Here is a 25995-nt window from a genome sequence, read left to right as displayed (position 1 = left end):
GAGACTCAAATTGTAAAAGGCATCTCGTCATGTTTGATGCTTCTCTTCAATGGCCATCAATGATGCTCTTCTCTATCCAGCACATAGGTATCCTCTAATAAACAAACAAAGTGGTAATACACGGCACAACCGCCATGCCCCCCTACTCAATCTTCTTCGCCCGGAACCCAAGCCACGGCACCTTACTCCTCAACGCCAACGAACTCAGCACGACGCTGATACTAGACAGCGCCATCGCGAGACTGGCCCACACGGGATCCAGCCGCACGTGCTGCCGCCCGCCATTCACGACAATCGGGTACAGACACCCGGCGGCAATAGGGATCGCCAGCAGGTTATAAATGACAGCCCACCCAAAGTTGACCTTGATCCTCCTGAACACGGTTCGGCTGAGCGCAAGCAGCGTCACCACGGCCCGGAGGTCGCTCGTCACCAGCACGAAATCCGCGCTCGAGATGGCCACGTCGCTGCCGCTGCCGATGGCGATGCCCACGTCCGCCTTGGTCAGCGCCGGCGAGTCGTTGATGCCGTCGCCCACCATGGCCACCATGGCGCGCTTCCCCGTGTGCTCGTCGCCGCCCCCGGCCCGCGCCTTGAGAACCGATTGCAGGTAGGTGATCTTGTCCGCCTTTTCCCAGGGGAGGACCTCGGCGAGCACGTTGTCCGGATCGATGCCCACCAGATCCGCGACGGCCTTTGCGGTCACGATGTTGTCGCCCGAGAGCATCCACACGCGGGTGCCTTGCTCGTGGAGGGCCTTGATGATGCGGATCGCCTCGGGCCGGATGGGATCCGCGATGGAGAGCGCCGCGACGAGAGTCCAGGGGTGGTCGTCTGATGTTGTGATAGAAGGAGTAGTAGTAGGTCTAGTAGCGACCAAGGCAACCGACTTAGCCTCGCTCTTCCACTTCTGCAGTTGAGACGATACGCCTTCGTCAAAGTGGACCGCGTGATCGCGCATCAGCGACTCGTTGCCGACAATCATGTCAAACGCCTCGTCGGGCTTCGCTCCGCGGTTCGTGGCCTTCATCCCCTTGCCTGGCAGTTCCTGGAGGCTGTCGACGTCGACCCAGGCGTCCGTCTGCGAGGTGCAGTAGGAGACGATGGCTTTTGCCACGGGGTGGCTACTGTTCTCCTCAACCGCTCGCAGAGTGGCCAAAACCATGCCGCGCTCGAGGTTGCTTCCCTCGAGGTAGAGCCCGGCGTCCGTGACCTTTGGCTCGCCGCCGACTGTGAGCGTGCCCGTCTTGTCAAACACAACCACGTCCACGTTGCTGGCCTTTTCAAACGCCTCGCCTCCACCCTTGGCGAGAATGCCGTGCTTGGCTGCGAGACCGCCGCCAACAAAGATGGCCGTGGGAGCTGCGAGAGCGAGACCGCAGGGACAGGCGACGACGAAGACGGCAATGGCAAACTGCAGCGCAAAGCCAGCCCATCCGCCCTCTGCATCGAGGTAGTCCCTAGGGAGAACGCCAGCGTAGCCGAGAATCAACCACGTGAAGAATGTGATGACAGCAATCAGGGTGATGATGGGGACAAAGTAGGCCGTCAGCACGTCGGCGACGCGCTCCATGGGGGCCCTCTTCGTCTGGCCCTCTCGAACGATGGAGACGATCCGGTCCAGCATGGAGGCGCCCGCTGCACCTGTGATGCGTACCTGGATAGCGGAATCCTTATTGACCGTACCTGCGTGTACCTCGTCACCAGGTGCCTTCTTGATGAGGCGAGACTCGCCTGTCAAGCTAGACTCGTCGAAGCTGCCTTCGCCCTGCACCACAATTCCATCTGCGGCGGGCGACGCACCGTGGGGCACGCGCACAACGTCTCCATACTCGAGCATGTCCACGCCAACGACGGTGTCAGTGGTCTTACCAATAGAGTCCTTGGTGACGAGGATAGCCGTGGTAGGTCGCAGCTTGCCCAGCATCTCGACCGCGTCGCCAGTTTTCGACTTGCTGTACGATTCGATCAGACGGCCCAGGAGCAGGAAAAGGGTCAGGAAGACGACCGAGTCAAAGTAAAACTGCGTGTCGTCAACCTTTGCAGGTCTGTTGATGGCGGCAGCAATCATCTGACCAATAGATGAGATGTAGGCAATGGTCGTCCCAAGCGACATGAGCATGTTCATGCTTCCAAACTTGTAGAATCGACGAAGGATGGGTGTCTTGCTGCCCTTGCGCCACAAGTTCCTAATCTCCTTGATGGCTCTGTTGTGAAAGACGTCGGCCCCAAAGAAGTACACCGGTGTTGCGAGGACGAACAGGGCGATCTGGGCTCGGTTGATACCCAGAGTCCATGGCTTCATGAGGTAGTGCTTGCCCTTGTCCGTGTCGGGGACCAGACTCATGTAGACAATACCAATGATGAAAGTCGGGATGGCGATGACCAACGTCAAGTAGACTCGTCTAAGGAGCTGCTGCTGGTGCTTTTGTGTAATGAGCTTTGAGCGCTCCTCAAGACTAGGTGGGTGGTAAATCGATGCCTTGAAGGCGGGGTCGGCGGCATCGATGGCGGATAGGATTTGCCGAATGGTGAACGAAGGCGCGCTGGGCGTGTACTTGATGGTAACGAGTGGCTTCTCGTGGGTGGGTTTGGAAACGACCTTGAGCCGGTGCGTGAAGGATGTGAGAGAGTGTGTTACTCGGCTGGGGCAATGCTGACAGTAGAGGCCCTTGATTGAGATCTGGACCGTCCTCTCTTGCGCGCCCTTATTCTCAGTCTTGACCTTTGATACGCTGTCCAGTGTCGCATCATAGCCAATATCTTCAATGGACTGAACAATGTCGTCTTGCTTGCCTTCAACGATAAAGTCAATGGTGGCGTTGTTAGCTACCAAATTGACTGCAACGTTGGAGATGTAGTCTTTCTTATTCAGCTGTTCCGTGATGGTGTTGGCGCAGGATGCGCAAGTCATGCCGCCAATCGCCACGGTTGCTCGCCATTTCTTCTCGTCGCTTTCGTCTCCGCTGAAGTCATCGCCAGACTCTACGTATTCCGTAACGCTGTCTAGACTGGCATCGTAGCCCATGTCTTCAATGGCCTCCGCAACCTTTGACGCGTTGGACTTGTCTCTGATATCAACCGTGGCACTGTTGGTGACCAGGTTGACAGTGGCATTGTCGATCCACTCCTGCTTGTTGAGTTCCTCGCTGATAGTATTGACACAGGATGCGCAGGTCATACCACCGACAGAGAGTGTGACTCTCCATTTTGAGCCTCCTGACGCCATTGCTGTGACACTGTCGAGACCATTGTAGAGCGAGCTCCGCACACTGTTGACGTGTGAGTTTAGTAGGTCTGCGGTTGAAGCACCGCTATCCTCTGAATCACGGCATTGCTTGCAGTTGAGAAGGTGGGCTTCCCGCTGGGCCTCGGGTGAATCAGAAGACCACTTCGGGGCGAAGGAGAGCAGGCCATCGAGGGCGCCGGCGTTGTGAGCGCTAGCGTTGATGTCCATGACACCAGAATCAGGCTGGGTGAAGGTGATGGTGTCCATGTCGAATTCGGTGGCAGCCGTGGTCGTGACACCGCAAATCTCGAAGCCGGCATCTTGAAGTGACTTGGCCATGCACCGGATGGTGATATCGGGGGTTGGCGTGTGTCTGTGTTCAATGGTGACGACGGAGGTGACAATGTTTGGTGAGACCCAGATGACATCGTGACTGGAGGACTCGCGGAGAGCCTGCTGGATGGAGGAGACGCATGATGGGCAGTGCAAATTGGCGAGCAGAAATGAGGTGGTGATGCGAGGATGCCTTCCGTCGTCCATCGTCACGGACCGTTGGCTCAGTGGCCAGTGTTCCTGCTAGTTGTTGTCGTCGCCGTCCTTTTTGTATTCAGAATGATAGAGCCGGTGTGGAGGGATGGTAGATGCGTTGGCAGCCTTGAGTGGAATGTTGAGGGAGCTCACGGAAGGGCGACTTGGACGCAAAAGTTGAAACCAAGGGGTGAGTTTTGCAGTAGCTCAAGCCAGCTTTCGGAGAAAGCTACAGGTGGTTTTAGTAAGATACCCGTCCTTGTCTTTTCTCTTATGCGAGATATGCGTGAGGGAGATGCATAGATACGAAGGGTTGAAGAAGAAATAAGCGTAGAAGTAAGGAAAATTGGTGGAATCAAAGGCCGAGTGAACAGCAGATAGATGAGCTTGGGCAGACGATGTTCAGTTTGCTTCAAAGCTCGGTGTCCGAGATTTTTTCTCCAAATCAATGCCGACGCGAGGGATCGATGCCACGTCCCTTTGATGCAGCACGACCGAAAAAGACTGCAGTTGCCAGGAAAAGATGAAGTATTTACGATGATTCTACGACTGTTTGACCTTGGCCCCTGGGTTTCTTCATCATTCGGTGTTTGACTCTACTTTTTTTGTGATTACAACGCGGCAATTGTGCTGCTTTGAAATGTTGAACAGAGTGGCCCTTTGCCTCTTTGGGGATGCGCGTTTTGTGCGGTGCAGAATTCTCAGGTATCAGAGTCAGCGACTCACCACTTTTTCTGCAGGAACACGGTGATCGCACTGTTGCACTTGGGCTGACAGCGACTGTGTTAGCACTGTCTGTTCAGGTACCAAAGACACACACGTGACGTAATTTGCTCACAATGGGTCCGTCCAGGTTTCATTTGAGTGCCTCAAGGGGCAGGCACCACAGGCACCCGACCTGGATACTCCAAAACCCAGCGTGCCTGCAGTTTGGGTATTGAGTATCCGAATATACAGACTGGAACATACCGGAGCCTTCCATTTCAACGTTCAGAAGCAATGGAAGGCACGAAGGACACTTGTAGTCCTTCGCCTGCCCTTTTTATCAATGGTAAGAGATTGGGGAGCAGTGGAACCGTTAGAGACTTAGCCACTAGAAACCACTGTTTAACCTTTCCTTCGATTCACTACGGGTGACACCTTTTTCTTCTTCTGATCTGCGGCAATCCATCTCCATCTCGTGCCGCTGTACCACACCCGCTGTCAATCGATCTTTACTAGATCTATCCATGTTCCGTCTTCTTTTTTCCAGTGGCAAACCTCATCGGACAGCGTCTGTGGCGTCTCCCCCGCATCGCGCTAGCCGCTAGCCGCAGCAAGATCCCCGCGGACCCTGATTTCTAAGCGCAGCTGCACTTGCTATTGCTCACTCATCCTCGACATAACACCTCAGCGGATCGCCTCTCAGCTACCCATGTCTGTTCCTGTCGATCTGTCAAGCTGCACTCCAAGATAAGTCGTTGCCAGAGACTGCCGTGACCTCCGCGGGAGCTGGCTCACTCGCGTGCTTGGGTGGAACAAATAATCAAGAAGGCGCCACCATGAGCCTCTGACAGAACGATGCCTGGGTAACGCAGCTTGCGGCTGACACGTGGATGGAGTCACAATCCTGTTGCTCTAGGTTATTTCCATGACACAAACGAGGGCAACCTCCACCAACCGATTCTTCGACTTCGTTCAATATACACTTGTCAGGAAACATGTGTGCCTCTATTCTTGCTCGCTGATCATACCGCAGAAGGATTCCAGCGGTCGCGACAAACTCGGCCTCTCGCTTCCTCCAATCACCATGACCACTGCGCCCCCATGCTGCCGAAGCTTCGCCTTCGAAAACTGACCAGTCAGCCACCGCCAACCGTCCGAGCAGACTGCACTGGGCTCCAACGTGCTCCAACGAAGAATTCTGGAACAATTTCTACGGCCGTGCAATATCATTCAGCGAAAGTCGAGACAAGAAAACGTCGGATAGCATGCTGCCGTACCCATTCTTGAGGTCGGCGAACAGACGCGGGATGAGCCTCAAGGCTATGTCGACATCGGACCAACCGCTTAGGCTGTGTCAGAAGCTTCCAGTGCGAGAACACCGACCAACACTGCATTTACCCCCTTTGGCGTGCACTATGCGGAAAGCAATCTCAAGCATATCCATATTCATCAGAGCTAAATCCTCTACCGGCTTATAGAGGGGCTTGGAGCGTCATCGCGTCCATTACAAGCGCACACAACTCAGCTGAATCCCCATGTCAGCGCATCTTTGTGACAGTGGGGCAGTGCGGGCTTATAACGCTGCAAAGTCTACGGCCACCTCAGAGATCAAATGTCCAACTTCCAGGTCTTGGCATTGCGGTCCTGCCATTGGCAATAATGCGGCGATCGACATACCTAATATTGAAGTTCAAAGTCACGATGCGTGGGGCTTGCGGCGATCGACATACCTAATATTGAAGTTCAAAGTCACGATGCGTGTGGGGCTGGGCTCGATACAGATACTGGGTGCTCAAGGCATTTCTTGGCATCGCCGTGTCAGCCGCGAGCTCCGCTATGAGCGTCATCAAAGACTACGGATACAGATACTTCAAGCACCACTCAGCCAAGGCCTGGCATATCCAAAGGGACAATAGGATTGACACGCTTTTTGGTCTTTTCGCCATTTGCCTTTTGCCGAGACCTCCACCGGCAACTACAATGCTCGCGAGCGTCTTGGCAAATAGCCCATGCTTCTGGGTGAGAGCTTGGGGCTGAGGACACGGCGCTGCAACTCCTCAACGGCCGTTAGGTTTGCCAACACCTTCAAGTCATCAATGTGGACCAACTCAGAAAAACATTGAATCACTAACAAACCTACACAACTCTACCTACCAGCAAGGTAGATAACGAGGGGAAAGCAAACGGTTGGCCCAGGCCACATTGAATCAACCTTGGTATCCATATGGATACTCGTTCGGATAGGTGCAGGCACAGTCGATGACGGCAGGCAGACTTGCTTCCCCGTGACTTCGCGGTTCGCCCAGCCGGAGCCCTCGGTCTCGCGACGCGGCCATGGTTCTGCAGTGTGCCAGTGGGATCGCGCGGGGCATGGCCCATGGCTCATGGGGGAGCAGACGAGCAGGGAGGCAGGGATGCAAGTCATTTGACCTTGGCGTGAGGCGACCCTTTGCCACGGCCCGTGTCCACGAATCCGGGGGCGGGTTGTCGCGCACCTAGGCCAGGCGTACGCAGTATGCGACAGGCTCACGACAGGCTCACGGCACGCCGCCGCACGCCGCCGCACACCGGCGTTGGGCAAAAGCTGACAGGCGCACTGAACACTTGCTTCTTGGTGAATACTGTTCAAACCTCAAAGAGACAGCTGACAACCAGCCGATTGGGCGGGCAGAGGGCACTGCAGTGGGAACCGTCGACTGAGCCCGTTAGACTGATCCAATATTGCCAGTCATCCGACCGCAAAACCTGGCCCGCCGCCCCCCGACCTCGTGACTCATCTAGTGTCGATTGTTGAACACTCCCCCAGCCCCTCCGAGCCGGCCTCGACTCTTGAGAGACCCACGCCGACCCCGACCGCCGGCCAGCGGCCAGGCATGGGCTGAAGCTCCGGTCTTCCCAAGTTTACTGGAGCCCAACACTGAACACGAAGCGGAGCACACCCTGCAACTGTCATCCACGTATCCGTATCATGGCCAGGCATGTCTAGGTAGCCTAGGCCAGGGGCAAGGAAGGCCTGGGCCGCCTAGGTCCTTTCTTACGATCACGATCACGACCCCTGGCAAACAACCCTCATCCACTCATACGAATAAGGAGTAGGAATGAATACCTGCACAGTACTCTGGATGAGGAGGGGAAACATCTTCGCGGGGTCGGAGCCTAAGAATCCTGCTTCCTGACATGCGTTCTTCGTTGCCTTTTCACCCCACCCCAGCCACACATGCACATCCTAAAGCACGGCGGAAATCTGAACGGCGCACGATCATCGCTGGCGCACACCCCTCCCCCTCCTCTTCCAATCCCAGATTCCGATCATTGACCGACATTTTTCCCTGACTGCGATTGCAGCCTGAATCCCCCCATCATCCACCAGGATGCGCATTCTGCAATGACCTGGACCTTGTTTTTCTTTTCTCACCTTCTCTCCAAGCTTGTGATAACAATGTCTAGAGGCACAGACGAATAGTACCTAGAGGGACGAGAGACGTGGATTTCACTGCATGATAGGGCAAACATACGTGTCTAAAAAATGGAGGTGGTTGAGCAAGCAAGACCCCTCCATCCCACGCCAACCCAACCAACCCAAGGCAAACCAACAGCCAACTTGGAGGTGTGTTTGAAACTCTCTTCTTTTCGCTGTCGCCCAACCAAATGTCCAAGATGGCACCTTTTACAGACGTCACTATGTTCTTGGACCCCTAAGAATCGAGAGAAAAAACCTTGTCGGCGAATTTCTGGTAGATACTACGTACTTATCCGCCTCACTTTGGCCCATTCCGCCGAATTTTATCGCAGATGTCATTGACACACTAGGTACCGTACCCGTGTAACCACATTATGCGTCACGACACCTCTATGTGCATCGCCCCCCAAAAAAACGCCGATATAGGGTACCTATTCTCAAGACCGTTGGATACACGGCGGATTCGGAGATGTACGTAAGCAGGATGGATGCGAAAAGAAAGATGCCCAAAATACGACGACAGCTCGTGGGCTGGGTATCTACACCGGGTGAGGTTTGTCCAAATATCGTGAGCCGCATTTCGATCGAATTCGTCAAGCCTCATACACCCCTCGTACTTTTCGGATCCTGGACTTCCTTTCTCTCGAACCGGATCAAAGCGGGCACACTTTCACCACTTTGGTTTCCCGACCCAGACACCTTTTTCGGGATCCTCCGTGAAGGGTTTCCAGCATACCTACCTACCCTCAACTGACCCAAAGACCCGGAACGATGCCCGACGCTTATTTTCGCGGCAGCACCGTAGTACCGTAGTACAACGTAGCGGTAGCGCCAAATCTAAAGGGGACGGAGGGCGGAGAGATGGGGAGAGGGGAGGAAGCAAAAGGAAAAGCCTAGATCTAGATTGTGGGCTTGTCGGATGTTTGGAATCTGTCATGAGCCTGGGTTGTCAGTGTTCATGTCAAATACGGTACGCTATTATCGAGCGGATTTCAAGGCTACCTAATCGACCATACCCCGCGATATCCAAGGCCTGGACCCCTCCCCCTCCTCCTCCTCCTCCGATCCCACCACCGGCACCGGCATCGTCGACCGCTATTCTCCGATAAGGTACCTAAGGAAGGACGGGATTAGGAAGGGGAAGGGGAAAAGGGGAGTGAACCAAGCTAACAGGCCCGTATCCAAACCCGATTCAAACGAACTTCCAAATCTGTCTTTCATCCTTCTTTTCCCATCCATCCATTCCCCTTTTCCCTCCTTGAATCGGTGAAGAACAGAGATCCAGAGGCTTGCGGGCTTGCGGCACACATCTCCTTCCGAAGCCACTACCGCACGTAAACGTCCCCCCTCCAGTCCGTCTCCGTCCGTTCAGCCAACCTTGGAAGTCATCACCCCCGTAATAAAACCCCGTACCCGGCCTCCCAACACCCGCATTCATCGTCGGGAAATCCCATAGGGTCTCACTTATTCCCTCCCCCGGGTTCCTTCAATCCCAAATACGGATATCCGGGTACCATTAGATGCCGAAATCGTGCAGGTGCCTTAGAATCGGGTGTGACGAAAAAGACCGTTACGATTGCAACTCTTTCGATCCTTGGGGGCGTTCAAGGTTTTTTCTATTCTCCGAGTCCTGACCGCATCCTTTGGAAGGGGAAGAACCAACGCAGACACACTCACACCGATACAAGGTTGCAGCATACGCAGTAGAAAAGAAAAAAAACTCTCGTCCGATTCATGCCCCCATACTGCGCACGCTGATTTGCCCTGCCTGTCCTGCGTACTGACGTCGTCTGGTGCATGTTCATGACTAGAGTCCCCTCAAACTGTCAACCTAGAAAAGCCTATAGGTATTGACAATCCAGTATGGGGTAAAAGATAAGCTTCTACAAGAAGTCATGGCACGTCATGCAAAATCAAGAATTTTTACCCTTCCAGAGATGACCCGTCATCGTGAAGAGTAACAAAAAACAAGAAATACTCTACACTACCGCAGAGTAAAAGACTACATCACCAACAGGAACAAAAAAAAAAAGTATCGGAGCAATCCCAACTGCATGCGATCCCGTGAGTACGCCGCGGGCAGACATGAGAACACGGCGAAATGACCGGCAGCGTAGCATCGCCTCTAGGTAATCCCCCCCACAATTGTCTTTACGGGATCAAATGTCTCGCATTGTCCGCTGAATGCGAATTCCTTCCCTCTGGGCTGCTCACGGTTCACCACCACCACCCACCCCCACACCGCCGGTTTGGCTGGCTGGCTGGCTGCATTCACCCGTCACGAGGGGTTCTCATCAAGACATACCGGTACCATACAAGAATAAATTTTTCTCACTAGCGCCAACCAATCGTTCTAGGTAGACCGTGATTCCGGACTCTCTCAAACTCTGGCCCGAGCTGCAAGCAGGAGTCGACTTCACCGTTCACGATAACCAAAGAGCCGGGAACTCGAGATAATTGTTTGGAAGCGGGCCAGGGCCCGTTGCTTTCATTTGTAGGGGTATCAAGTGCGGCATTCGCGACTTCGATGAGTGACCCGCGTACTGCTGCTAGGCTAAAGTATGTGCCAGACTGTCTAAGCCGAGGCGTGCCAGTTCCCCCAATCCTAATCCCACACGACGACCCTCTACCATGCGAGGACGTCAAATGACCCAAAGAAGAAGAGAAAAATCATGTTCATAAATGTCCGCCCAACACCGTTCCATATATGCAAATGCCCGAGGATGCTCTATCCTCGATTCGTAGTCCATGTACCACCAGTCCATTACCAACGCCTTCGGATAAAAGAAAAAGGAAAAAAGATGGTGAAATCAAGTCTGTTCCCCCGGATGTCTCTATAGCACAATCCAACACCATGCTTTTTTGGGGGGTGGCTCAAAACGTGAGAAAAGTTGTAAAAATGGAGGCTGTGACAAAGGTGAAAATTGTGTTGCGCAGCAGGTTTACCGCACAGTCACGGCGCCGCCGAAGACGCGGCCCCACATCCCGCGGCCCATGCGGGCTCTCTTGGCCTTTGTGCCATCTTGCATGTCGCGGAGCTCCTCGGTGCTGATTTCGTAGGGCAAAAGAGGCTTGCGCTTCGGAAGCGTTGATGCAGGCTGCTCAATGTGCACCTCCACTGGCGACTCGTACAAGCTACCGTTGGGGACATACATGTACGGCTCGTCGGCGGGGTTGTCAAGAGGCGTGGTGGCACGCGATTGAGACCGGCTCGATGCCACTGAAGGAGCGTAGGAGCTGACGGAGCTGCCATAGCTGCTGCTGTAGCACAGACCGGGAGGGGTGATGGAGGATCCGCTGTAAGTGCGGGCGTGGTCGGGCGATTCCAGGCGGGAGCGGGAGCTCGCACGCGATGACGGGGGGCTGGGGTAGGTGTTGTACATCATCTCCTCGTGTCTGCGGCGCATCTCCTCCTCTTGCTTGCGGCGGCGTGCGATGCGGCGAGCATGCTTGGCCTCGATCTCGGCGCGGATGGGAGCCAGGAAGGGGTCAAGCTCGCGGTAGAGATCCTCCTCAGTGATTCTGAGCTCCCAGTCGAGGAGGAAGAGAAGCTGCTTCTCCATCAGGTTGACTTCCGTTCTGCTGAAGCCAAAGTTGGAGAAATCATTGTTGACGTGGCTGTAGGTGGCCCAGTGCTTGTTCTTGGGCGAGCTGTCGTTGAGGTACTTGGCGGTAAGGATGAGGGCGGCAAGGAAGATGCGGTGTGTTGTGCATCGAAGACCGCGGGCCATGGGCTGAAGGCGGGACTTGAGTCTGGTGAGGTAGACCAGGGTAGACATCAGAGTAGGAACCTGAACGTTGGAGGAAACAACGAGTTGTGTGATGAAGGCCTCGAGGGTAGGCAAATCGGCGTCTTCGGTGCGAACGGCGCGGGGCTCCGGTGTCCTGGGTGGCGTCGGGGGAAGCTGCTGTTGACGTTGGGCCTCTGCGGAGGCGGGAGGCATCAGAGCACTGTCGCATGAGATGACATTGTAGGCGGCACCGGCCAAGTACGAGATCATGGACTTGCTGACGGGTTGGTAGACAAAGTGGTCGAGGGCGGCGGCGTTGAGCTCGGCCAAGCTGAGATGTGACCTTGACTCCATTGTGTATGTGTAATGTGGTTGAGGGTGAGGTGGTTGGTAGTGAGGGATGGAGATGGAGATGATGATTCCAAGTGGAGTCGTAGTAACAGTCAAGGGCTCCTTGGTGTAGAAGGAGTGTTCCTTTTGTTGTTTGGTTGGTGAAGTTCGTTGAAGAGTGACGAAATAAGAGGAGAGTAGAGAGAATGGTAGAAGGGCAGGCTGGGCTGATATATTCAGACGAAAAGGAGGGTACGAGCGTGGTGTGCGGCGAAGTTCGAGTGCCTCGTCGCAATTGCTGGGGCCAGCCTCTGGGGATGAGCCTGGTAGAGAGGGATGCGGAACAGCCAGTCGTCAGTGGGTGACGTGCGGTCCACGAGGCTGAGTGGGCAGGTTGTCAGGGGGTCGCTAGTCAAGTGCTAGCGTAGTAGGGGGTTAGTTTTTTAGGGGAGTCTCAGCAGGACGCCGACGGAAGTGCCTGCTGGGGGGGCTTGGATGCTTGGGGTGGGCTGGAATGCTGTAGATCCCAGGGGTGCAGGGGTGTGAAGGCCAACAGGGGGGAGGGGCGTGCTTGGGTTTGGGTGGCAGGGGGTGGTTAGGGAGGCGTGGACGATGCTCCGAATGGAAAAGAGGTGTGTCGATAAACCACCAGCAGAACTGGACAAGAAAGTTGTCCAAAAGAAGCGAGGTCGCAGGGGGGGTAAGCGGACTGGCCGGCAGGGGTCTGGATCTCTAGACTCTCGCGGGTTGCAGACTCGGTGCGAGCGGCTGCAAGTCGGTGGGTTTGCTTCTCGTGCTGCTGTATTTAACCTTCAAATCAGAGATGGGACTGTGGCGCTACCCTCTTGGAGAGTGAGTTCGCGTAGGGTCCGAGTCTGCCCAGACGAAAGATTGTAATATTGTTGCTTGCGAGGTTCTCGCAAGTGGCCTTGGCGGTGCAAAGATGCTGCGGTCGATGGGACACGGAAACAAGTAAATCTCGTCGGTATCAACGGAGAGATTGGTCTAGCTGCGGTGTTGTGGGTATTGTTGCAATGATTGTGAATGTGCTGGTATAGCGGAATAGAAAACGATTTCGGCGATGTCGGCGAGTATCCGGCAGGTGGCGATGTGTGAATGTAGTAGAATGGTAGACGCCAACGACGTCGGCAAAGAAGGACGAAAGGGCGCTGGTCAAGTGGATTTCCTGGATGCTGGAAACAGAGAAGTTGGAGTCTGGAGGCTAATGACTTTTGCGATTGTTCAAGGCGACGACAATGGCAGTGAACAGACCAAAACCCAAACTTCTGGAAAATGCCCGGTGGCCTATGACGAATGGAGGAATAGGACAACTTTTCAAGGTTCTGCAAACGGACGCTGAGAGCCGAGTCGAGTTTGCCAAGCGCTTGGAAGAGTTGCGGGTGAGGAGGTGACGGCGTCAAGTAAATCGACCCGGGGGCGAGTCAGGGATTATTGCGGCCTGTGGTTTTTTGGGTTTGAGTTTAGGAGAAAGGGTCAAGACGGCGATGTGATTTCCTCGTCTCGTCGTGAAATGAGCTTGATGCGTCAAGCACTGTCTAGGACAGATTGAGCCAACGGTCGGCGATTTGAGTTGGATCGGATTGATTAATCGAGCGACGATTGACGGTTGGGTCGTGCGTCGTGAGTCCAAGGCTACTCGGCAGCGAGCGGGATGAGAGAGTGGGATGGAGTATCCGTGTGGTATCGGTATTAGTTTGCTCTACCTGAAGGCGGTAGAAGCGGCAGGGCGGCGATGATCCGTTTGAGGATCGAAATTATTGGCAACGACGAGGGCGGTCGAGTCCAGAGCTTCCGAGCCAGCGGACGGTGTAAGACGAATGTCGATTGTTGATTAATTGTTCTCGGGGCCGCGGGGCGGTTGCGATGCAGTCGGGTGTGCAGCAGAGCAGAGCAGCTGGTCAGCAGCAACAGTGTGCTTTGTTCGGCCGGGATCCGAAGTCCGAAAACGTGAGAGCGGCGGTCGAAGACGGGGAAATGATTGACACTCCTTTCAACTCGGAGCGAGAGACCAGACTCGAAGGTTTGTCCGGCGCAAAGTGTCGCTGACAGATGAATTAAGTCGATATTGCCGTTACAGGGCAGCAAGGTACCGACGTCAAGGTGTTTAGGAATCGGGATGGTCCTAGAAATGGAGTCTCTCGATGCAACAAGCGATGTGTCCAGAGAACTGTTCTACTGGACCAGAGTGCCGGGAAGATGGAAATGACGACAGGGCAGTTGTCAAGCAGTGTCCCCTAACGTATAACGTATCCCGTAGAGAAGGTTCGGTAACGTCCAAGGTTGGCCACAACGTGAACCGTGTGCAAGGTCAAAGTTGTATAGTGAGCGAGGCTTTGGCAATGCACTTTTCCGAAGTCGAATCCGCTTTCCACTTCTCAGGGCGATGCGGTGGAGAGTATGGGGTACGTGGGCCGACGGGTCAAAATTGCGCGGAGAAGGAGGTAGCGGGTACTTGATGCCTCCTCAAAGTTCTCGACCGTGCAAAGTGTCGGCAGTGTGTCCGGTGGCAGTTGGGTGCGAGGCGGTGCAGGTTGTCTTTCTGCGAATGGAAAGCCGCAAGCAGGGGACGTCCAAGTTGGGCAGTTGGGGTCGACTGGATTGGGTGGATGAGATTGATTGGGAACCACACACGCTATGATGCAGCATGCAGCAGGTGCTTGTCCAAGGGTTCGAGGCTTTCGGGCAGAATCGAAGGCGGAATTGAACACGAGGGTTAAAGTGTCGATGGTGAAGAGAGTGTGGGTGATTGATTATTTGATTGCTTGATGGCTGGTGGTTGGGTTGATGGCTGAAAGAATGCAGGCTGGTGTCTGCCTTTTAATTCAGACTCGTGTGGGCGAAATATCTGACGACGACGACGACAGGGACGAGACGGAAAATGACGATCCAAGCAAGATTCAATAGATCCAATAAGGAGTATTCGGTTCCAGTTCCAGTTCCAAAATTCTTGGTGATGGAGACGACGGATGGTGGCCGTGACCAAAGGGATCAAAATTGGTATTATCTGGAGGAAAGCCTTGGCAAGTCGGCAGACGGAAAGGCGCTGGCGGCGATGTGATGGGATGAGAGCGCGGGAGCGGGCAGGAACGACGCTTGGTCTGTGTGTGAGAGTGTGTACGAAGTATTCCGTGGTGGTGCACAGTTGGAAGGCGCTACTGGCAGCTGTGGGGCGACAGAACCACTGGAATGGGAAAGTCGTTGGAGGGGCTCGAGGGGGAAGGAGCGACGAGCAAATTGGGGATGTACCTCTCGGAGACGCGATGACCAGCAGCGGAGGGGTTCAATATTTGAGAGTAAACAAGAAATCCGAGGAAAGTAAACAGAATGGTAAACAAGAAGCCCAGCAACTAGAGGAAAAAACAAGTATTGAAGAGATCCGATTCGTATTAACCAGGCCGGCTGTTGTTGAAGATGAAATCGGGGGAAAGAGACGCGTTTTGCGTTGGTAGATCGGTAGCTTCCGGAGTACCTCCGAGTCGGTGCTGTCTCTGCTCCGTCTCCCTGCTTTCGCTGGTTGATGGATGGTGGTGAAGCCCGGCGGTGGTGCTATTGGATGCGGAGAGGACTAATGACAAACTGTCGTATTCAATACAACAGCCCTCGAATGCCGGTGATGATGCAAGTTGATTTGGAAATAAAGAAAAAGGAGAATCACGTCCGAGCAGATCAAGACTCAAGATTCAAGACTCAAGAGGGAGGAGGACACAGGGATGAAATATAGTGCTGCTAGAGGCGCCGAGATGAGGGATGAGATCGATATATTTACTTTTGCAAGCCCAAATCCCAACACCCAGGACCCAAAAGTAAGATTGAGACCACTCATCAAGACCATGACCAAGACCACGGCCCAAATCAAGGTACGAAGTACACGCGCAACGCTGGGCCGGGTTACGGACGGGAGCACGATGCAGGATTGGATCCGCCGGTCCTTGACGGCGGCGACGAACAAGAACGACAACAACCGAGCCGCGAACCATTGTGTAATAGGCCGACCTTCATTTGGGAGTGTCTCACGAAGCCCGTTGACTGGCCAGTACAGCTCGGTTCAAGACTTCAAGGCCCCTCTCACCTCGCAACCCAGTACCGCTGCACGCCAGAAGCGATCCAATTTCAGCCAGTGGTTGTAGAAACACCAAGACACGATCCCACAAGCAAGGGCCCATGTCTCCCAAAACAAGCAGCAGCAGCAGCTTTTCTTGTCCACCCAGAGCCCCAGACGAGAGACTGCAGCAAAACATGCGCACGTACGAAGGCCAGCGGCGACTCGCCAGTAAGATTAAGGTATCTGGAGGAAGGCACTCCGTACGGATGGACAGGTAGGTACCTGAGTGCTTACCTATTCCTGTTCACTTGGGAGGCACACTTCCAAGTACCTTTTTATCGAGGAAAGTGCACCTCGTACCCGGGAGAAGAAGGAAAGGGAGGCACAGAAGCGGACCCACCCCCAGCCATTCGCTGCTTCTCCATCTGTCAGTCAAGTGAGCTGGCGCCTGCACCTCACGTAGCTTGGACATCCTCATTGGCTGCTATGAGGCGGAAGGAGCAAGTACGATACGGATACGTATCCGTGCCTTCATCTGGAGTCGCCCTCCCTTGCCTCTTGCCTCTTGTTGCAGCCCTTGCCTGACGCCTGACGCTGACGGTGGGAGCCAGAGATGAAATGTGACTGGATCAAATGAACGAATCCTCAGCCGCCAGCTCACCACCAAAAAAGAATCAACCACGAATACGCATACGGGAGTAGTGGCATACTACCTTGCAGCAAAGCATAGCAGAACAGACTCGGGCACGCGAGCCAAGGTACTTCCAACGCACGTCAGCTTGCTTTCCGCTGTCACTAACGTGGACTGCTGCAGCGGGGTCTACGGATACTGTCATTTACCTACCCCAAAAGACCTGAAAGTGACACAATCTATGCGCGCGGTTCATTGGTGGCCGCGTTCTACCTCGAGTACGCAGATGAAACAAGAGATGGGCAGCTTTCTCTGGCCTTCTCTACCAATCGATTCACGAACATGGCCAAGAAACAAGGCCCTCCGGAGAACTCGAACTCGCTTCCGTCTGGGGGACTGACGACCCTTCAACTCGTCCACCTCGAACTACTGGGCGTCTATGTGTAATCTCCGCAATTCTTTATTTTCGGCTCCCCCTCTGAAACAGCGTATCGACGGGCCTTGCCTCGCCTTACCTGAACGAGACATGATTTCGACCACGTCTATCGAGTGTTAGCATGCCGCGCCGCGCACTTCCCGACCGATGAGAACCGGCCCGCGTCGTGACCGATCTTTCTTGACCTGGCGCCGATTCGCCGCCGCCCTGCTTCTCGCCGTCTGTCTAGAATCTTAGGCTCTGGAAACAAGTTGACCTTACGCCTCCGTGACTCATCTCGCGTCCCCTACCGCTCTGCTGTGTCACGATTTACCGCTGTTGGGCTGTTGTTCAGGCTTGGCTATGCTGCTCTGATTCGGAGACGCCCCTGCTACTCGCCTGCAATCATGCTCGCTTTGCCAATCTTATCACTGCACCAGAAGGGATCAACACACGTACGCCCTTTTTGAACCTTGAATCTGCTGGTGTACTCCGTACACTCAATGATTTACCTGCGGGTGGAAAGTATCATCAAATAAAGCCACAGCCAGCTACTGTTCTGCAACCAGTGCTGCTCCGGTGTACATTACGGCCTACATGATGCCGCCCACCCTCAAGAAAGTCCACATGGACAACGATGAACGCCTCCAGCTTTGGCATCCACAGAGTTGCTCCAAAGGCCAACGCCCGCGCTGGCAAAAGCCTGAACAGTCTGAACAAAGTGAGACCACGCCCGCAGGTTGCGGCACAGCATAGCCAATCCCGCCTGGGCGATTCCTTGGTTTCGAAATCATCACCAATGTTGTTTCCCATTTCGCATCAACAGCTCAACAGCAAAAGAAGGCCGCAACGGGTCAAGCGTCTGGTGCTGCTCATGAAACGACAAACATACACAGCGCCCTCTTTTTCGGCCTCTGAGACATTCTCTAATGGTTTTGCGTCCTGCCACCAGCTTAACCGTCAGCTAGCGGAACACGAGGGCCGTCAGCCAACCACGGTCAATCGTTTTACACTCTAGCGGCCTGTTGGCATACTCAGCAGTGGCTCCCTGTTCACTTCAAAGACTTGGGCGACCTCCAGCCCAGTCCAGCCAGGAAATGTCTTCCAACCCCACGAACCTAGAGCCTCACGTTCTAGTTGGGGGGTTTGCTCCTTTGTCGGGCTTTCGGGGTATCAGCAACACATTGGATTTCCTGGCGCACCTTGGCTTGCCTGAAAGGGGAGAAGGAGCCGTTCATCGTGTGGCTTCACCTACTCGCCTCCCACTGAAATCCCAAACAGACTTTTCGAGTACACGGAGTTCCTCCACAAGGCGGGAATCTCATCCAATCCTCGATCAGACACAAAGCCCTCGCCGCAATCCTAGCCCCGAGCTCAACAGTCAGTTAAACGTCCAGGCCAATCAACCCTTGCCGTCTATCAATCACAGCCAAACGTCGAGATATGGGCCTCATGCCTTTCCCATAACCGGTTACCCTGCCCTACGCTGGAGATGATCTCCGGCAACACGCAGGACACGGACTCTGTCTCAATGCTGCCAACAGCCTACAGGCGCAATCCTGCCACCCGCCAAAAAAAAGTCAAAAGTTTCGGGTTCGCATGACTGATCGCTCCCTTCCCGCAATTGACAAGAGGGTGTAGCCATGCTGTGGCAGGGAACGAGCTTGTGTTCGACTTCACTGGAGGGAAATGCCCCCTGCTGGCAATATGCTCACGCACTAATCGCTACTCCCGTCCCCTGAAGTAGATCGTTCCCCACGTTACGGTTTCATGTGTATGCCTTTTCATTCCCAATCGAATGCACTCCCCTCCGGCTTTACGTGTCCAAGTCGCGTTTGGGATCACTGCAACGGTCCCCCTATCTTCTCCATTTGATTCTGACTTCCTCGGGTTAGTGGACCGACGCCGAGACGCAGGGTGAGAGTCGAGAATGCGGAGGGGTGAGAAGCTGACAGCCTAGCGCCAGCAAGCACTCACAGTCACACAATATCGTCCAAAGGCCCCCAACAAAGTGTGGTCCTGCTGGCTCCATCGTGAGCCAACGACTTGCATGCAGAGTCTCGTGCGAATAAGCCCGGGCCCCTCGTTGCAGAGACAAGGACAGAGACCGGATGGCAGCTGACAAGCGGCCACAAGCACCGTCGACAACCACATGCTCGAGCCCTACGGTCGGCGTCGATAGCTTCGCGCCAAGCGTCTGTTCGAAATGGCCTCCTGCGACGGTGGCTTCGCCATGACCCGCAGGCCACCGAACGACTTGCCAAATGTGTCAGGCGTCTTGTTCGGGCCCAATCTACCTTGCTTTCCCCCTCATCGTAGCCCATATCAAGACACCCAGCCGCTTACTAGTACTCGATCCCTACGTTACCTATTGCGGCGTTATCTGCTTAACTGACAGGCACTATGATGCCCCTCTTATCTCGGGCAGGAGGGTACTAACGACAGCCACCATGCATCAAGGCGCTGTGTGCTTGAAAGATGGTATGCTTGAAATCCTGCAACAGCCTAACCTCTATTGCAGCCCACCTGGAGTTTCCCCTGAAAGGCGCGACAGATCTGCACCCTCTTTTGCTTGTAACGCAGCGGGGCGGACATACCACAGCTTTCGAATCTAGCCCTGGGGAAGTGGTTGCGCAAGCGTGCGAGTACCTCATCGGCTGTCCAACTAAACCCCATTTTCAGGGGGTCGGTCGATGGCAAAGGAATCGATTCGACTGTATCTGGCACCGGAAGGTTGATGCAGTAATGCAACCAGGTACCCTGCTTACAAGCATCACAAGCAACGCAGAGGGAAGTTGGAGGAGGGGGAGCAGAATCAACCCATCTTCACCGCCCGGATATGCTCATTCGCTGTGGCATCACCAATTCATTCGGTCGAGCTGGTCCACGTCGCATGCTGAGCCAACGCAGAGACTCAACCTCGTCCAGCCATTGCAGAAATGCAGCGTCCGCCGGCCGTCCGTCCGTCTAGACCGTCTCGGCACCCGACCGAATTCCTCACCGCCTCCCTTCTCCCTCCTCCCAGCGACTCCCGAGCTCCATCTCCCACCTCCTCAAACCCGGGGCCCACATGCGCCGGAAGGCCTTGCCGCTTCGGTCCTGGTGTGTCGGAGACCACTCCGGTACAATGCCACGCGAGAGCCATGATTGGCCGGGTGACCTTGGAACGGAACACCAGCACTGCAGTACGAGTTCGCCAATCGCGCCTCAAAGCCCAGGCCACACAAGGTGGCTATGTCCCGAGACAGATTGTGGCTGAAGTTCTGAACTTGCCCACGACCAGCTGCTCGGGAGGCCTGCCTATTGACGAAAATCGATTATTTTCCAGCCTGTTGGATCGAATGCGACACGTCTTCGGCCACAGCGTCGTGATCCGGTGCGGCTCAGACAATATGCATCAAAAAAAGACACCTGTTCGCCTGACACGACAAACATCGGCAGTCTCCGCCACACGGAGATGTTCGTGATGCGAATTCATGCGCCCACTGAAGCGATGAACCACTTATGGTGTCTTGTCCCCTGCACCGTTCGGCTTGTGCCAGCTGATGGGAGGCATGCCCATGCATGGGTACGCAGTATGGGACTTGGGACCGTGGCATGGGGTGATGGAAGCCAGGCATTCGCTGAATCTGTACCCCGCATAGGGCGGTCTCTCTCCCATTTTGAGCCACAGTTGCGGCATGCCTTTCAACGCATCAACGTTCACGCCCCCCCTTGGGACCCTTTCCCCTGTCACGCTGGGATGGTCGCGCGTTCCCATTCGTTCAGCAGGGATTCCAAGGTGTGGTGCGTGCGCTGCTCTCAATCTGTCATCCCATCGCTGATCGCCGGCCTCGGCTCTTTAGTCAGTTGATCGACGACTCTTCCGATCACCCTCTTCAGGGATTTAGCTGCCCTGCCGTGCCTGCGTCGGGCCCCCTTGCTCCTGTTGGCTACAGGCCTGGCCTGCTGCGCTCTCTTCCTCACCAGGTCGCCCCTCGCTATTCGCAGTCGCAGTCGCAGCGCAAGAGGACGCGACAGCGACGGCGAACATACACTACTACGGTACCAGCCACACTTGGGGCCTCCCCTCCCCGCGGCGATTATTCATTCTCCCCTCCCGTCCCACCCGAGCCGCCACTTCCCGGATCCGAACGTGGCTCTGGTGGTTAGTCATTCGTGTCCTTCTTTAGTGGCTTGGAAGGCCATGTTGACCCGGCCAGCGTCACACTGCAAATTGTCTCCGCCGCAGAAAAAGGAAGAAGAATTAATCGGGACTTTGACAAAGCTATGGCGGTGCAGGCAAACCAATGTCACTCATACTGAAGAACCCATACCCATAGCATTGTGAGGGAAAAGGCAAGCACGAAGCCCGCCAAGCCACCCTTCGTACGAAATGTTACCCCGCCGAGACTCAACAGAACGAACACTGCAAGATTTCTACGAGGACTCTGTAAGGAGCTTCTCCTGTGTAAGCCAGTGGTCATCTACCAGCGGCGTCCGCTTACCGGGGCGTGGCGCCGTCCGGTCACCCCAATCCTTTGATGTCTCGGTCGCGGCGTAGAAGCGGGAAAATTCTGCCGCACCACGATGAACAATACGTAAAACCTACGTCGACTCGAAAACGCCAACCATGCGGTGTCTTCCGCGACGCCTCGTCGGCACGTCGCCGAGTGACCTTTCCTCATGTGGGCGGCAATTCAAGCTCAACGCCGGTCCACGCAAGGAACGCCAGGAAGAAGAACAAGAAAGCAAACATTGTACCACCAAAACTGAGGCTTGTCGTTTCTTGCTCTCCTATGAGAATGATGCTGTTCAATGGCACTCCAGCGGCTCTCCCTCTACATTGACACCCCCTTGACCATCGGACTACGCTTCCTGCTGTCGGACCCATAGATCTCAAAGGGATGCAGTTCGAGGTTTGAACAGATGCAATCCATGGCTTTGGTGCCGAGCGCCAAAAGACTGCAGGCGGCTTATCCCTCTTCTTAGCTCAATTCCTTAATTTTCAAACGCCAGCTGTAAAAAGACGCCCGCTCATGGGAACCAATGACGGCAGCCAAACCAAGATGGTCTTCACACAACAAGCAAAAGAGTAAGACAGGCGACGAACCGCTTGCCGTCGCCTCGAATCAGCCCCCAACCGCCGCGTTTCAGGAAGCGCGTCCTCGTCCTCTGAGCCTCAATTCTCGTTCCATCGCTGAGCTGCAGGACCTTGACTAGCGCCCGCGCATCAGTCATCCCATGGCTCCCGGGAGGCTCTCGCTCTTCCCCTCCCCCACAAGCGCCCGTCGACGTCTCATTGGCCTGCCCGGACGGCATGCCTCGAATAGACGCCGCACAGACTTTGGCTGATGGAAATAGCCACGGCAATCTGCGCAGCCGCTGCCATCCTCATGCATCCACTCGCAAGGCCATTGGCCCCGCAGCCGCAGTCACCCTACCAGGTACCTTACCAACCCCAGAATCCTACTGCAAGGTTATCCGCTAGCTGCGGTAAGGTAACAGTCAAGGACGACAACAACAATAATTCCCCGGAAGCAGTACACCTTTGGTTCAACTCTATTTCCTGCCCGCTTTAGGAACTCGAGTTTTGCCCACCAACGCCTCGCAGAGTCCTCTTCGTCATTCACTTCCTGGACCCGACAGACTGGATGAAGGCGTTCACAGCTGTTTGCGCGGACCGAGACATGATCTAGCCCTGGTGTTCACCGTCGGGGTGATGGCCTTCAGCAGAAGCAGCACACATCATCTTCGTCGGGGTCCACTATGCTAGACATCCCCGCTGGTCAACAAAAGAGCTTTCTATCCTATTTCTTATCCACCAACGAACTTCAATCCGCATCCGGCGAGACAGGTTCAGCCAGCGCACATGGCAGCCTCCTGCTTCATCGACAACCAGAAACCTAACGGGCACAGCCTCCACAAAGTGCCTCGATCCTCCCCGTCGCAGGATGCCAGAGACGCACTTCCCGCCGGTTTCCATCAGCTCTCTGTCCGCCAAAGGTGTAGTGCCTCCCATCTTGCTGCCACAAGCTTCAGGTCCCCGAGACACGCACCACGTCCTTGGGACCGCTATCTGTCTGTTTGCGTTTTGCTTCTCGTTCGAGCTTGCACGCCCTCCATGTGGGAAAATCGAGTAGCCTCAAGCCCCGCGGCGCCTTGGACTCGCCCCGCGCGCACCGCGTATTCGTCTCTCGTTCCCAGGTCCCCGGTCGAAAGCCTCCCGTTTGCGGCATCGCTGGTGACGTGCGGAAAACTTCTTCGTCGCCTTCTAGCGTCTTTCTACTGGCCGCACCGTCACTTTTTCTCAGGCACACGTACGCTCGCAGCCTTTACTTTTCCCCTCAAGTCCGGTGCGGGAAACAATTGAAGGCCCCAGGGCCAGAAACGGCCCCAATCCACACAGACGCTCCACGCGATTTCGTAAAGATACGCCCAAGAGTCTGCTACACGATTTCTGATTAGTGCTCAAAAGGCATTGATACGTCGATTTTGTTCATCTATTGCCCTTTTGAACGCAAGTCTTTGCTGCCCGGGCAAGCAGAACACCAGGCACAGAAACCAGAGCAGACGCCCGTCGGGAAGCCTCTCACTTCGTCGTGGTCATCTTTCTCGTGGAACCCTAAGCTCATCGGGGGAATAGGTAACAGAGTGTCTCTCGTCTTGTCCCCTCTAGGTATGGTCACTGGAGCTCCGAGAAACTCTCTTTAGCTAGACTTTTCACGAAATCGTCTGCGGAGGTCTCACCCATCGGGGCTGTGCTGGAACACTTTCCAGATTCCCGGGTTTTTGCCTCCCCCAAAACCTATCCCCAATGGTCCCCCGTTTAAACCTGTTTCTTGGGATCAACATAGCTTCGCACGTAAGAAACAGTCGCCGGGCCTGTCTTACCACTTTGAATAAGATTTCCGGGTACGAAATCCGGGGATTGGGTATGACTTTAAGCAGCAAGCAGCAGCTGAACCGCAAGCCCGGGAATCGAGATAAAGCTGGGAACGTTGGTTTCGTTTCGTTCTGGTCATCGGTGGGTATGTGTTTGGCCAGGTCTGGTTTGGTCCGAGGTTGGCGATGTTCCGTCGTTGCCCCTCATCGTAGAATGACGTGTGACGGTGTGTGATGTGGCACACTCACTCACTCGCTTACTGACTGCAGTCTCCTTTCGTTTGCCTACTCCTCTTCGGCGTCGTCACCAGAGCTTACGCAGAGGAAGAGATACTGACTACCGCAGTCCTTTCTCTTTGCGGATTTGACGTATTAACTCCGGACCCTCTACCGTGGTCTGTCCCCCTCCGAGACTTCTTCTACTGCCGACTGGTATCCTACAAAAGTTCCCATGACGGATGGAAAGCCCCTTCTAGCCTATCTGGTGCTCTATTTGCTTACACGGCTAGCTATGCAATGGGATCAACCGTCTGAACCGATCTAACCGTTGTTTGTTTTGTTTACGTCTTGTTCGGCACCAGACCCGTAAGAGCAAGACCCCTGTTTGTTCCCCTCTGCCTATACCCATTCATGTTTACCTTTACACATTTGAGAGGGGAATCATCGCCGGAAATGGTATGGAGTTATTGACTTTACGTGATGGCGGCAGACGGGGAGAGGTGTAGTCAGGTAAACACGGACACGGATCTTTTTCACCCGTTTTACCGCGGTTCCTGGTTTTTATGTGGTAGGTGGTTTTACCAGAGAGGCTAGACTAGATACGTTCAAAGGCGTTCGTCCGCCCTTTCTTTCCCGCGCGAAGGTCTCGGTCCGTAGGGACTTGCGTCGTTTCGAGCCTTGATCGTTGTGGTAGCTTTCTCCTCCGAGGGAGGCTGCCTGCGGTACCTACACCTTTCTTGGGCAACGTAGGTTACCCATACACGCCGCCTCTTTTGGCGTGGTCACACACACGATTACACAAATTGAGCTCACCCCGGATACACGGAAAGATGTAGCCCCGGGGCGGCGCGGCGATGGGGGGATGGTCACGACATTTGAGACATTGCCGAATTAGGTAGTGATTGGGTTCTGTTTCTGGGTGACTAGCCTCCCGTCTCTGGCCTTGTGAATATGTGTACGACCAACCAGTGGGCCGTCGTCGTCGTCGTCGTCGTCGTAGTTGTGTTCCTTGGTGTGGTGCTCGTCGCTGTCTCGCACCTTTCCCGCCTTACGCGTATTTTCCTCTTAGCGAGAAGCTTCTCTCTTGCTGTTCCTCTGCTTTTAACGATAGCTTCGGAATCGTGGAGAGGTAAGTAACGTATGCAGGACTTTGTGGTCCCGATTTGTGGTCTTTTGTTTGCAATCTATCAGTGCGCCGGGAAGTGCTTCCCGGTGATGAATCTGGTACCTCAATCATTTGAGGCGTACTTTTTTGCTTCATTGCGTACATGCTTTTTTACGCGGAGACCCTTATTCATCGTGGTCCCCGCTTACCTCTCGGCGATTCGTCGATCTAGGCAGCCTTGTTATCAAATCACTAGGTAGATACCAAATAGAATGTTTATCTCGTTCATCGCTTTAGGGAACTGCGCGCGTGTGTGTGATCGGATCCCGTTCGTCCCGTCCGGGGGAGGATCGTCCCGCCGCCGGGAGGGAGGGAAGGGAAGGGGGGAGCGCTCGGCGGGGTAAGCGGGGAGGAGGGAGGTACGGCAAGGTGCCGATGCCGATGGGAGGAGGAAGGGACGATCTTCTTCCTTTCCGTTCTCTAGTCGCCGACGCCCTCGTTCCTCCCGTCGGCCTTGGGCCTTGTGAAGTCTCTGATATGAGTACGTAAGGTAACGGTCGAGCAGCAGTGGCAGGTGAAGATACCACGCGGTTCTGATGGCCGGTTTAGGGAATATCTTACATCTTCCCTTCATCTTGGCGATTGAACTTGGCGAAGGAAATGGATTGCCAATGTCAACTATTTTCCATTCTCAAAATTGATTAGTGCCCTATCC

The 25995-nt window shown here is 54.8% G+C and overlaps 2 protein-coding genes across 2 annotated transcripts; both read right to left on the bottom strand.

The window, feature by feature from the left end:
* Window positions 1-54: 54 nt before the first annotated feature.
* On the bottom strand, window positions 55-4431 carry HER10_EVM0005761 (heavy metal translocating P-type ATPase). The gene has a single exon (XM_035475365.1). It carries the CDS (start codon window positions 3767-3769, stop codon window positions 143-145), a length of 3627 nt encoding a protein of 1208 aa, XP_035329385.1. The 5' UTR covers window positions 3770-4431; the 3' UTR covers window positions 55-142.
* Window positions 4432-10399: 5968 nt separating this feature from the next.
* Window positions 10400-15735, bottom strand: HER10_EVM0009658 (cyclin). Its single transcript, XM_035479138.1, has one exon. The coding sequence runs from the start codon at window positions 12005-12007 to the stop codon at window positions 10865-10867; it is 1143 nt and encodes a 380-aa protein (XP_035329889.1). The 5' UTR covers window positions 12008-15735; the 3' UTR covers window positions 10400-10864.
* Between the last annotated feature and the right edge of the window lie 10260 nt (window positions 15736-25995).

Source organism: Colletotrichum scovillei (genome assembly GCF_011075155.1).
Source record: "Colletotrichum scovillei strain TJNH1 chromosome Unknown Contig00009, whole genome shotgun sequence".
Classification (NCBI taxonomy): Eukaryota; Fungi; Ascomycota; class Sordariomycetes; order Glomerellales; family Glomerellaceae; genus Colletotrichum; species Colletotrichum scovillei.
The sequence above is the reverse complement of the archived record's forward strand: the minus strand, read 5'-3'. Positions and strand labels throughout refer to the sequence as shown.